Source organism: Chelmon rostratus, chromosome 5 (genome assembly GCF_017976325.1).
Source record: "Chelmon rostratus isolate fCheRos1 chromosome 5, fCheRos1.pri, whole genome shotgun sequence".
NCBI lineage: Eukaryota > Metazoa > Chordata > Actinopteri > Chaetodontiformes > Chaetodontidae > Chelmon > Chelmon rostratus.
This window is the reverse complement of record NC_055662.1, coordinates 17,986,990-18,000,392: the sequence shown is the minus strand read 5'-3', so window position 1 is coordinate 18,000,392 and position 13,403 is coordinate 17,986,990. Positions and strand designations below refer to the sequence as shown.

Sequence of the window (13,403 nt, the reverse complement as noted above, 5' to 3'; positions counted from 1 at the left end):
AGTCCTCTCCACTTCACGTACGCTGTTTGAGCTCTGTTTCTATTTAAGATATCACCATTTCAGCACAGCTCCTCTCTTTTATGAAGCCGTAAGGTTTTCCTACCGGCAGTCACACGCACTGGCCTGTGGTTCCTGCTGGACACTGTCCAGTTTTCACATTGGACGATATGTTCCCTAAGTAGGATCTCACTTCTCACTCTAACTGATGTGCTGTACAACAACAGATGTGTGCACTGAACAATTTTCCAAGTTGTGAACTTTGATTTCAAAGTGTGTGTGTGTGTGTGTGTGTATATATATATATATATATATATTCCACTATGCTACAAAATTGCGTTTTTTTTTCCTTTTTATGCAGTTTTGATTGGAAGTAGCTGGATTATGTAATGATCACAGAGAACTGTCTGACCTGGGAACAAGAAAGCCATTCCTGCTACCACTTTCTTTGTTGTGACACTAAAATTGATGGCAATCAATAGAAAAGATTTGTTCTGTCACTTCATGCTTCACAAAAGTGCAGCAGAGGCTGTTAAACTGTCACTGCATTTATATTTCTAAATGTGCCAGCTCGCAAATGTGCAGAGCTCTGCCATACAGTACAGGCTGTACCGCATGCACAATGTGTCAACACATAGGATGCTTGCATCATCACACCATGTACCAACCTATTTTGGCTCAACAAAAAACTAAAACATCCTCTTGAGAGCCACTACTCTTAGACTTCGATTCTCTCCTTGACACACACAATGATTATAAGTTCCCAATAGGAAATGGCATTAGAATTTGTTAAGGTAAAAATAATTGCCTTCAGAGACTGTACTGCCCTTCACATTTCTGCAAGATGTCCTTTAGAAATATGTTAATACGTTAAAGGTTCTCCAGAAGCCTTTCATAATCCCAAATCCTCATGTAAGGCAGCAATGTGAAATCGGGAAAGGCTTCATTCCCGATTTCACACAAAAAAATTAACACAAAACAACAGATGTGTGTTGAGGTCTGTGTTCTTGAGGAGTGTACCCTGGTGTTTTAGATGGAGTTTAGCTAACTTTGCACTGAATTACTGATGAAGAATGTCACTTCATAAGTGTATTACAGACGACGCTGACAGGCAGACTAACTACAGTGGTGACTGTTAATACGATACACTTGCTAATGGATTCTGGGTAGCTTTCGAGTGGCAAGGATTTATATGGTTTCCATTAGTGTTTTTGGTTATAGTCCACCCTCTCAATGAATGGAATATAACCATTTTCCACCCACTTCTATGCATGCATATGTTGTATGACCACTGTCACACTATAGCTGTACTATAATATAATAAAGTTCCTGGATGAATTACAGTTTTAAACACCTCAGTATTTATATTTACAGTGCCATGATATTTCTATATTGAGAAGCTTTTGGCTTTCTCCATAAAAGCTGTGGCTTTACTCCATATTTGACAGAATAAAATTGACTACCCGCCTCAATGTGTCTGCATCAGTAATTTCCTAATGCACACGCTCATCTTTCAAACCCCAGGTCAGTCACAGGCCCCATCTGAAGAACATACACACACCTTCCTTTTCTGCCTGAATGAACAGGTCAATAAGACCCAGACAAGGGGCTGGCATTCACATAATTATTAGCCTTGCCTGCCTTTCATACTGTCAAGCTAACATTAGAAAAACTTAGGGTCAAAAATTACCAAAATTATCTCATGACCCCATTTCATTACACAAGCTACATGATGTTTGATGCTGATCTCTGCTAATGTAAAGTTTAGCACCATGTCTGCAGCATGATCATTAGCACGTTCTGGACATGTTTCGCACGCCTGGAGTACAGCTATACACTAGATGTGTATTCTGCTAGTCCTGTAGCAGCCTAAGCAGTATGATTATGGCCGTGACTGGGGTTATATATAGCCACGTACCCAATAGCAGTTCCTGCCTCACTCACCAACACCCCTGGGATCTAATGACATAGCCAGGGGGTTATGCTTTATACTGGCTAAAAACCTCACTCTGGCACTGACAGTCACAGTAGGAGGAGAGGACTGGTTGGAGAAAAATCAACGACCGTTAAATACAGCGTAGAGTGAGAGGGCAGGGAGTACGTTTTCCAATCTGCTGCCGCTGAAGGGACAAAATGTCCAGATGGAGCACGTTCTATCCCTTCACTCCTTAGATGTTTCACCCTTTTTTGTTTTGACATTTCCTTTTCCACCCACTGAATCACCATATCTTGATTGCGATTTGATAGAGAGAAGAGAAATCACGATGCTCCTCTTCACTGACATCTCCACAAATAAAGGAGCCCCCCCCCCCCCCCCCCCCCCCCCCCCCCCCCCAACATCCCCATGGCATGGACAGACAAACAGTGGAAGAGAAATGGGAGAAATGCCATCTCCTCATCAAAGGATGCTCCAGATTCTTTCTGAGGTCTCGCACAGGCCTTGAGCAGCGTCCAGCCTCAGCCTAGATTGTGACACATTCGGCTGATGTGTTTTACCTCGGGGCTGCTGGACCTTGCACCAAACAAGTCGCTTGAACACACACAACAACATCCACAGTCATCTGAGGGAAAGATTTGCTGTCTCTCTCTATATGTAAGATTGGTATTAACTGTATGTGTTGAGCAAGTAGCTGGCTCTTCTTATTAGTTGTCCACAGGGACATTTCCTCAGACGCTTATGTCTGTCTGTTATAGTCAGGAAATATGTCTTGTTCATGTGACTTAAACAACTTGATTGCAGAGTTTTTCATTTGACGATATGTGACCTGCTGCTGCCTTGTTAATTGGAAAAGCCAATACAGCGCATGACATGAATCTAAACAACACATGCATCACGCTAGGGCTGAGCCATTAACTGAATCTAATTTTCAATTAGGATTTTGGCTTCCAATGTTTATGAAAAACACTGATCAAGATAAAACGATCATTGTGCCGCATTCCATTTTGCAATGATGATGTCGTTTTGTCTTGCATTATAAATCCAGCGCCCCTTTCCTTTACAGCGGTGTACTTTCAGCCCTCCCTAAAAGCCCAAACTCCCTCTCAACCAGGCGGCGGCACGTTCAGTTCAGCTCGAGCCAGGGTGACAGACAGACATCCTTTGGTCAACAAGAAAGGTAAAACAAATTCAGCTGTTAGACAGGAAGATATCACATGCAGGTGCACGCTCACTCATACACAGTGAACTTGTGCTGGGATAGCAGGCAGGGATGGTCGTTCCACACTAGTCCCAAAATCTTGTGCTAAGAAGTTAGAAGAGAGCTTATGCATATGGCACCTTGAAGCGCATGTATCGGCCCTCTACAGTGATGACTGTGTATGCGTGACATGCCCAGAGCTGACAGTGTGTCTCTGGTCGTCAAGCACGTTCAGTACTGAATGAGTTAGAGAAAACTCAGACATATCATGCAGATAGAACCGCATATAAGGACACAGTGAAGCCCAGCTGTACAAGTTAGATGCATGCCAAAATCCACTGTTAAAAAGACACATTTTTTTAAATTCAAGTTCAACAGATGCATGATGTTACAAAATCAATGCGTAATCGAGTTAAATAATCATGATCTCAATATTGACCAAAAATAATCGTGATATGATTTTAGCCATAATCAAGCAGCCCTACATCATGCACCACCTCTGTGTAGGCTAAAGAGTATCCAAAAAGCTCAACTATATACACTAAAAAGCTTTAAAGCAAGGAGGAGGAGTTAGCTGTCTTCTCAAAGCTTAGCTGCATGTTCTCAAAAGCTGTTGAAAGGCCTTGGAAAGCAATCCAATAAATGGCAGGAGGGCAAACTCACTGGTATTTGGACAATACAATCAATAAGGCAATATGCCAAGCAATGTTGTTTTCATGAAACAATAGATTATGAATTTTAAACATAATTTTAAGTGTCTCTTTTTTTGGACCAATGTGTTATTTTTGGGTTTCAGTCAACTTACACAGAATGAAAAGAAATAACTTGAACCGCAGCTGTTTTGCTTTAATTCAATAGCTACAGTTCTGATTGCAACATGTTCACATCACATAATCATCCTCACTGTTATTATGAACAATGGATCATGATACGATTGTATATTATGATACCTATCTCCAACGAAGGATGAGCTCACTTAATGACATCCACACCAGATGAAGGCCTTTGTGAGACATATTGACAGAAGACGTGCAACCTAACGGATGCAGATAAAAAAAAAACACAACCGATCAAACGACCTTATTGACCAGCGAATAATGGTCATGCTGGGCTGTGGCGTGCAAGGGGCAAATTTTGATTTAGCCTGGTGTTCCTGTTCCCTAATTAGCCTTCTGTCTAAAATTTGATTTGTTTGGGTTAATCTACATGTAATTACCCTCCTGAAGCAGATGTGAAATGTGCTTGAATGATCTCCCATGCAGCTGCACTGCATGAATATCCCCTGCTAAATTTCACTGTTGGGATAGCGTACAAGTCGTGCCAACGTTTTAACATCACATGGGTGTTTCAGGCCAGCACACCACTTCGCAATGTCACTTCCATCTGTGCTCTCATCGCTCCCTCCCTCCCTCCCTCTCTCTCTCTGACTTCTCCTCCATGTGACTGTTCTGCCACTGTGACAGGGACCATTCTGTCTGTCGGCCAGACAAGCCAGTACGCTTCCTATAGTTGACTGCTGACTGGACCTGCAGGCAAGCATCACTCATGTCTCAACATTTTTTTAATATATATATTTACATATATATAAAGGAAGAAAGAAAGAAAAAGAGCGATCTGTTTGGGAGAAACTTAGCTCCGCCACAGTCACTTAAGCCAGGGAGCTGTGGTGACCTTCTCAGATTTCATTTCAGTTGCTCTTTTTTTCCTCCCTCATTCCCAGAACAAGTGAGTAATTAGAGCAGAAACATTTCCCCACACACCCGGGCTGTCTGAGTGCAGAGCTGCTTTTGTGTCTGTCTGTCTGCACACAGGCAGGCTTCACCGAAACTGCTGTTACTGCAAACATCACTGCCGTCATTTTACAGTAGCTGCTCCGGTTAAATACTTGCGGTGCAGGCAGCATCTACAGAGCCGCTCATCATACATGCAGTAATACTATCCGTGTTGTCATGTGCAGTGACTCAGATTATTGTGAGTGTCATCTCAAGAGAATGTGGTCACCATGTATCAGTGGTGATGTAAAGCCCTCCTACTGTATCTCCTTCCCCTCACAGAGACCAGAGAGTCATTTCACGTACAAACATGAACATTAGGCGATCCAGTGATCCGGAATCCCTGAAGATAAACACTATCTTAAAGATACAAGAGGCTGCCTGTATGAGTTGTGCTCAGGGCAGAGTGTTTCCTGTGACCTGCCTTTGGTCAACGCCTACCTTTCATTTCCATCTGTCTCTTTTCTCGCTCTAAACTACTAAGTACATCCCTGCCTGCCCAGTGTGCCAAATACAGCCTAACGAACACAAAGATACATTAAAGCCTGTGATAACTGTGTTTATAGCCACCACTCAATTACCCCTTTTGACTTTCCTCATTTTATTGCCTTTATCGACATCATTTAGAGGCTCACACATCTCTCTGACCTAAATTAAACAGCCACCTATCCGGTCAGCTCCGTTATTCTAAAAACATTACACATGTAAGTTGCGGGATTGGAAGGGGTTTAAGTGTGAAAAGAGGCATGACCGCAATGCTCTTCTCCATCATTTTGAGTCTACTTGTTTCTGTTTTTGTTACCATTTCGCCATCGACTGAACAAGCATATACTTTATCCATCCTTTCTTTGCCGCGACAGTAGTGTTGGTGGCAAAATGCTCTCGACAGCGTGGCACAGAAAGTGACGGAAAATAGAGGTCGAGCGCAGGCTGAGCCGAAAGAAAATGTGGTGTAAACGTCCTCAAAGTTGGGACCAAATGCGAGCCACAACACTTATCCGCTCTCGCGCGTCAGTCGGACACACAACGCCCATCTCCATCGAGGGGAATCAGAAAGAGACACAAGAGGAAGAAAAGCAGTTTCCCTGCTGCCCTTACCGTCGAAGACCTTGAAACGACGACGGCCACGACATCCTGGATTTCTTCAGCCCGGGTCGGTGCCCCGTGTCCACTGCGTAAGTCCGGTCCATGTTCCTCGGGTTGAGGTATCGCTCGGTGTCCGAGAAGCCTCTTTGTCTCACGCGGTCGTTCTTGCGCACTACCAGCGCGTGGTGGAGCGGAGAGAGCGCAGCCTGGTTCTGCTGCCTCCACAGATGTTTGGGCGCCTTCGCACTCACGCTGGTTCCGCCGCCGGTGACCAAGGTCCCCACTTTGCCGCAGGCAGGGTCCATCCTCCTCGTCAAGTTGGTTTTATTTGTTTTTCTTTGTTTGTTTTTTTTAGATAAATGAACACTTTGGGAGCATTCAGATGGAATGGCCCGAGGGAAGGTGATAGGAGGAGGGTGGCTTGACAACACTGCTAGTTAAGGTGTTTTTAGAAATAAAAGAAAAGGGTCCAGGAGCGTAAATTACAACCCTTCCAGTAATTGAGACAACTTTTCAGTTACTCTGGGGGCTTCACGTCCAATTTGTTTTTTTGGAGCTCACGCAATGAGTTGTCAACTTTGTCCTCACTGCCCTGCAGAAACACATTGGACAGAGCCAAAAATGAATCCATTTACGCATCACGAGGAAAAACCTCGATGAGTGCGGTTTGGAAGCGGGGAAGTGTCGCTGAGTGAGGCTACGAGGAGAAACTCTCAATTGCCTCTGTCTTCCAAGTGCTCCCCGCTTCCTCCGTACACGCCCATTTCAGCAAGGTGCTTGTGTTGCAGCGGCGAGATGTGTAGTTCAGTACAGGACGGTGCACACGGGCGGATGCTCTTTCCACAAAATCATGCAAACTTCTGCAAACCCCCGCGGCTGTAGTTCACTTAACGTGCGGCATGCGTAAAACCGTCCAGACATGACAACATTGTTCTTCCCCTTTCAAGTCCCCTGCAGGAACAAGCGTCGACGGGATATAGAGAACAGGATAATACATTAAACATGAGGGAACCACCCAAAGCACCTCCCCTGAAAGCCTCCATGAGTGAAAAGCAGGAGGTGGGAGTGGGCAGAGAGGGCCAGGTGGCCAAATCATATAACAAAAACTGAACCAGTTTTATGATCCAGATGAGATTTAAGTTCATCACAAAGATATCAGTTTTTGTAGTGTTATTCTATAACACTGGCCCAAATTAGGAACTTACTTTTAACAGCAGGCAATAAAACACACTGCAGGTGAAAAAAAAAGCTCACCTTCAGTGTAATTAATTAAACAGGATGTGTGTCTGTGCCTGTGATTTCTACAGGGTACAGAGGAGTGCAAACATGCAGCCACCTTGTTCAGTCTCTCCTCCACTGTGCTGTTTGTCATCATTTCCAGGGATAGGCTGCTTTCAGGGAAGACCGCTCTCTTTCCTCCCTCTCCCCGCACTCCCCTCTCCCCCTCTCTTGCAGCAGTGTGGGGAACGCAATCTCCTGCTTTAATGGCAGGAATGCAATCTTGTCCGAAACACGGTGACTTAAAGTAGAAGTGGTGGTGTAATGCTGGCGAGACAGCGCGCAGAGCAAAGACAATAGCAGCACATGCATGCAAAACAGCTCGTGTGTGGACTAAGTCCCCCTTTACCTACTCAAGTCTTCCGTACTCCCTGAAACCTCATTTGTATATTCATTTAATTTATTGTCCATTGCTTTGTTCCTAAACTGTGTCAAGGGAAATACTGTAACACAGTACACAGTGAGAGTCATCTTCAACAAACAATATACTGGATGTGCAACTTTTTACGTTTGCACACCTTGCATAAATGTCACTTGGATTTAGTAAGTACGTAAACAAATATCTGTTGTATATATATCTGCCAGTAGTAAATATAACATGTTCTCTCAGTTGCATTAACATTATACTGTATCCTTAATATATTCTGATATATTTTATCCTCAGTTTAATTTATATGCTACCTTAATTTTAACCTCCTGTTTGTTTTCCTTTATGCTTCTGCTGAATTAGACTGTTAGATAAGACTGTTGGATAATGAGAAAAAGACTTGTATCACAGTCGGTAATTAGTGATTCCACCTGATTGGTATTTGTGCCAATACTGATGTTATTTAAGAGAGCTGGTTGTCACCTAGACCTGATCGTTTCACAGCAAGTAGTTTCTTAGTCCCAACACTATTTTTAAAAGATTTAATGTATATTTGCAGCCTTATGTTACCTTACACGTAGAATGGACCCAATCAGTTTCACACAATGAGCTGTACAGATTTTTAATTAAAAAGAAAAAAAAGCACTGGTACCAGATCATAAATATCTACCAATACTATCTAATACTATCAATACTAATAAATCTGAATCTATTATCTGTATGTACTCTGTGTGTGTGTGTGTGTGTGTGTGTGTGTGTGTGTGTGTGTGTGTGTGTGTGTGTGTGTGTGTGTGTAAAGAAAAAAAATCACATTTTAGTGTTTAGGAAATCAATGTACTGATTTGATCCAGCATTGAGCCAACATCCAATATTATTGTTGATTATTGGTGCAGCATTCAGTATACATTTATATTCTGTAACACTTCCATCACAAAACATAATGAACTTCTGTCCGTTAGCGTTTCAGTGTTAATGAGTTGTGCTCATCTGTGAGCCTTGTCTGTGACACATTTATAAAGTTACAGTCGTTGTACATAAAAGACATTAATGTGCTTTCATGTGTATGTAAACAGAACAAAATTTCATCCACTATTTAGCACTGTTACATTATTTTGCAAATCAGTCTCTCTTGGGACTTGAATCTACCAGCACAATCAATGTATACTTATGTATTTTGAGGCACTGAGGGCTATTAATAATTTAAAAATCTCTACCCTTGATATAGATTAAACAAAAGCTGTCATATTCAAGGTAGATGTTGAGTGTTCACTGGTCAGTGAGGAAAGGCAAAGACGAGCACTGGTATACTGGTATTGTTTAATGGACTGAATCATTGTTTTGTATTCACTTTATGAGAGCATCTAATGGAAATGTAGTGTACTGCTTTGTTCTACCTCTATGCATTAATAGTGTAGGCAGCCTCATTTAGCAGCATGCAAAGTTAATGACACTAAATTCACTCAAAAGTTGCAGTCAGTCGGGGTATTTAGCGTGGCACGTCTTCCATCCTCAATGCTTCAGAACTGTATATTTCCTTCTCACCGCTGTGCTGAATTATAGATGAATCAAGCTTGAAGCAAAGTTAAGATGTATGGCCTTTGTTAAAATTCTCCCCATCACCCATTTTTCTCCCTTTTTCTTAAATTGCTCATACTTAGTTTGTTCTGTTTTGAAGAAAGTCACATTTGCTTGATGTGGTTCTAACATGGTGGAACGTGACTGATGCTTTAATAGGCCAGCATTTGCTGTCAGAAAGGGCGGAATCACAACAAATCAGAACAGTTATACAATCAAAGTATCAAGCATATACTATATTACAGAATACTTTGATTTTCCATCAGATTGTGTTTTTTTTTTTCCTTTTTTTTTGGTGTTGCAGGCAATACTTTGGAAAAGCAAGAGAACAACAAAAAAACATACGCTTCTGAAGTCCTCCTCCAAGAAAAAGAGAAGGCAAGAAAAGGCAATGACATAATTGAAAACAGTCGATGCAACCGTCTGAAGTGGAGGAGACGCTGACAGGCTTGTCCTGCGTTTGTCTTCCTTCAAAAAAAATCACAGAACCTCCTTTCAAATTACCCAAACCTTATCCAGCCAACGTGACGTGATTTTTAAAGAGTGGTCAGTCGAACACACTTGGGAAAAGTTTGCCATTTTCTGAACTTCACATGAAAGTTGCCTGACAATTATTCAGAGAGGATGGGCTGCCTCCACATCAAATACCTGACATTTTTAGACACTGTCACAACGACTGCGAGTAAATTATTCATTATTGAGTATGCGTCTTCAATATGGGTGACGGTTTCTGTTGGTGATACAGTCGACAATGTTGTGAACAATGTGGATGTCTGACGCACCAAGCTATAGACAAAAATATACCGCATTGCTCTAATCAACATGTTCTTGATATCTAAGCAGAGAGCAGAGGAAACTATCTCAGCACTGCTGTGCATCAGAGATGCCACGAAATCGCTCCTCCTGCCTGAAAATGTAATTTAGAACAAAGAGACATTTCCTAATAAAGATGTCTCCAAGTCAATAACACTTTCTTCTTGTCTACTAGCAACACTCTCTAATTAAAGCCATTTTAACAAGCTTAGGCCTTATTAATAAGCTGCACCTCACTACTCATTTCTCTATTGTTTATGCACTCTGAGACACTGCAGGTCTCATCATCCTTGGCAAATAGAGAGGGAGTGAAGGACAAGACTGAAAAAAGAGTAAGCTGATGCATTTCCTTTCTCATGTGGCACATAATGAGGCATTCAACAGTGGTGTGCAGGTAGCACGATGCTGGCGAGTGAGATGCAGAGCCCTTTGAAGCATGCTATCAGGATCAAAGACAAGTCAACGGTGCATCACTTTTGCTTTGAGTGACAAGTTAACTCTGCCATCTGATTCCATGTACAATACTAACCCAGGACAACGGGGATTTGCCACTGACAGATAGGTTTGACCACTGAATTTATATGCCATTTCCAGCTGTGCGTGATATATTTCTGGACTGTTCACTAAGTTAAACTATGACGTCCCCACTCAACAACTGTCTTTAATAAAGAATGCATTCTGTTATGTTTGTTTTCTGTCCGCCCTCAGAATCAGTCTGGTTGGAGACTTGGTGTCTGTCTCTGCCAAGCCTCATTTCATCTAAACCACTCTGATACATTCTCCGGAGAGGATGTGATTCTTCTCTCAGTAGCTGTATGGTCATGTTTTCCGAAGCGCGAGAGACAGTGAGCGCACACTAAAAGGAATGCTGAACATTTCTCATACATATGTTTGTACTCTGTGTCGCACAGCTCAGAAAACCTCATATTTGTTACAACCTCTGAAACTGAGATTTTCAGGTCGACAGACTGCATATGTTACACAAAATGTCACACAAAAACGTGGATGATTATAGTTGAAAGTAAATAACTGACATGTATAAGAGGACTGTGCTGTAGATTCATCAAAACCACACCAAAAAGGGGCAAATCTTAACAGTAATTTTCTGTGAGAGGTTGCTTTTATCTTGTCTCAAATGGTGAATTACATTCCCTGTTTTAAGATTAGTAAGTGACAGTGGTGACAAAAATAAATCTATTAGGCCCAGTTATTTCATGAGTCATACTCCTTTGAGCATGTGGCCAGTCTTGGATACTTTAAATACCAGTGGCTTGCATATTATTCAGGCATATATTGTATTACTGCCAACTCATTTTTTACCTTTCAGGCAGCCATTGGTTTCTGTTAATTTCACTACAGATGAAACACAATTTGCAGAGCCCCAGACATTGTGTGGGATAGGTGATCCATCACCACGGGCATCCTGTCGTCTATGTATTTCTTTTTCAGTTTTTTAAGGAAAGTTATGATCACATGGCAGCTGGAAACATATACTGTATTAAAGGCTGTATTTGTTGTTACATGAAGTACCCTCAGGCGCAGGCAAAATGAGAGCTGGCTGTTGAGTAACAACCTTCTTTTTAACTTAACATTCATTTGAATTTTATTTTAAAGACATATTGAACCACCAACATCGTGAACCCCCTCTGTGTTCTGAGCTCCAGCTGCTCCAGCTTGTAATGCGAGCCGTGTTTGCTTATTGTATTTGTTCAGACAACATATAGGGCTGGTGTCACAGGGATAGACTTTAACTCTGGTTTAGACCTAAGTAATAGTCAGACTTCATATAGACATCTAAATTCCTCCATTGTACAAAGCTGTCTAGTTACTGACTATCTTAAGTGAGTAAGTGAGTAATTTGCTGCAAATTCTGGGTAAATTAAACTTTTTCAAACTAAAAAAAAACACGGATAACTAAGAAACCGCGTCAAACCACTCAGCAACCTTCACTCCATCAGAAAATGTTTCTTTTATGGAAGAATTTAGCTACAAGGAGACTGTAAGCATGTAAACCACACATAATCTGTCGTCCTTTAAACCACTAAATGTTTCTAAAATGCATTTCAACCTCTAAGCAGTGTCAGGCACTTAGCGAGTGACATGTCCTCAGTCACTTCAAACAGGTTCTGTATTGATCCACAAACCACTACACTCTATCCAGCCCGACTCTAATGACCATTCTACTGAAAGACACTTTGTCGGTGAAAAGACACATGAGCATCCACATCATCCTACCTGCTAGCGTCAGCGGAGGTGATGGCGATGAGTGGTGGGGTCCGTAGTGGCAGTGTTGTGGGCCGTGGTGGAACTGTGACTGTGTCTGACTCCGGCTTGCGATCACAGTAGTACTGTTCTGCCTGTCTAAAGGCCAAAGGAGGCAACTGGACCGTCCGGCAAGACAGCCTCCGCACCAGGAAGGGCTCCATGCAGGTGACTGGCCCCGGCTCTGGGGAGTCGCATGAATCATCAGACACCTGGATGAGGAGGTAAGAAAGGTGGGTGAATTCAGTGTATTCAAGGAAAAGATAGACCAGATAGAAAGCAAGCAAATTTCTCACAGAATTTCTCACAGGTATTGCGAGACAGGATGGACCAGGGCTAGCTGGTTAGCATGCTAACTTCAGTAGCCATCTATGACACACCATAAGAACTGTTACTTCTTCACATTTTTCACATGTTGAAAGTTTTAGATTAAAATTCTGTCCATATCTTACGCATTGCACCGTTAAGCACACTTCTGCCCTATCTGCTCAAAATCAAGGGTTCCTTTAGTTATGAAAAGCCCATTAAAATTTAGAAGACCTCATTGGTACGAAACATTGGACAGCACATGGAAGAAGAGGAGGATTCGTAATGATTTCAGTCACCCCTCAGAACCTAAATGTAGCGCCACTGTCAGGTAAATCTTTTCATTTGACCATTTGTCAATCAAAGAAGAGTTTTTGTTGAAAAAATTGTTCATCTTGCATTGTACGAAATAATTTAACTTAAGTACAACTGTGATTGCTATACAAAATATATTTAGTCACTCATATAAGAAACACCTGCCCTTCATCCAAATGATCATAAAGCCGAATCAAAACCTCTCTGAAGCAGTTTTTAACCTTCCTGAAGGTAGGATTTATTGCAGGAGTGTTGCATTGGACTGCATTAGTTCTAGCTAGGTATGCCTGATAAACTGGCAACAGTGCATATTACTGTTAAAAACACTGTGACAATGCTAAATTGTAATATTTATCTTTTAGGATTCTTTTAGGAATGTTGTTTGATTTTCCACATGGAACATGGGCAACATGCTGCTTCCAGCTACCTTGCTCCAGTGGCACACAAATGCAACCCAACAAACCATTACAGCAAACATTTGCTCATTGTAATGTT

General features: G+C 42.0%; 1 protein-coding gene across 1 annotated transcript in view; it reads right to left on the bottom strand.

The window, feature by feature from the left end:
- The window catches only part of pde4d (phosphodiesterase 4D, cAMP-specific), a 146,566-nt gene extending 134,115 nt beyond the window's left edge, over window positions 1–12,451 (bottom strand). The window contains exon 1 of the mRNA XM_041936303.1: window positions 12,261–12,451. Within this exon, the coding sequence (XP_041792237.1) occupies window positions 12,261–12,451 (191 nt within the window). The remainder of the gene's footprint in view (window positions 1–12,260) is intronic.
- Between the last annotated feature and the right edge of the window lie 952 nt (window positions 12,452–13,403).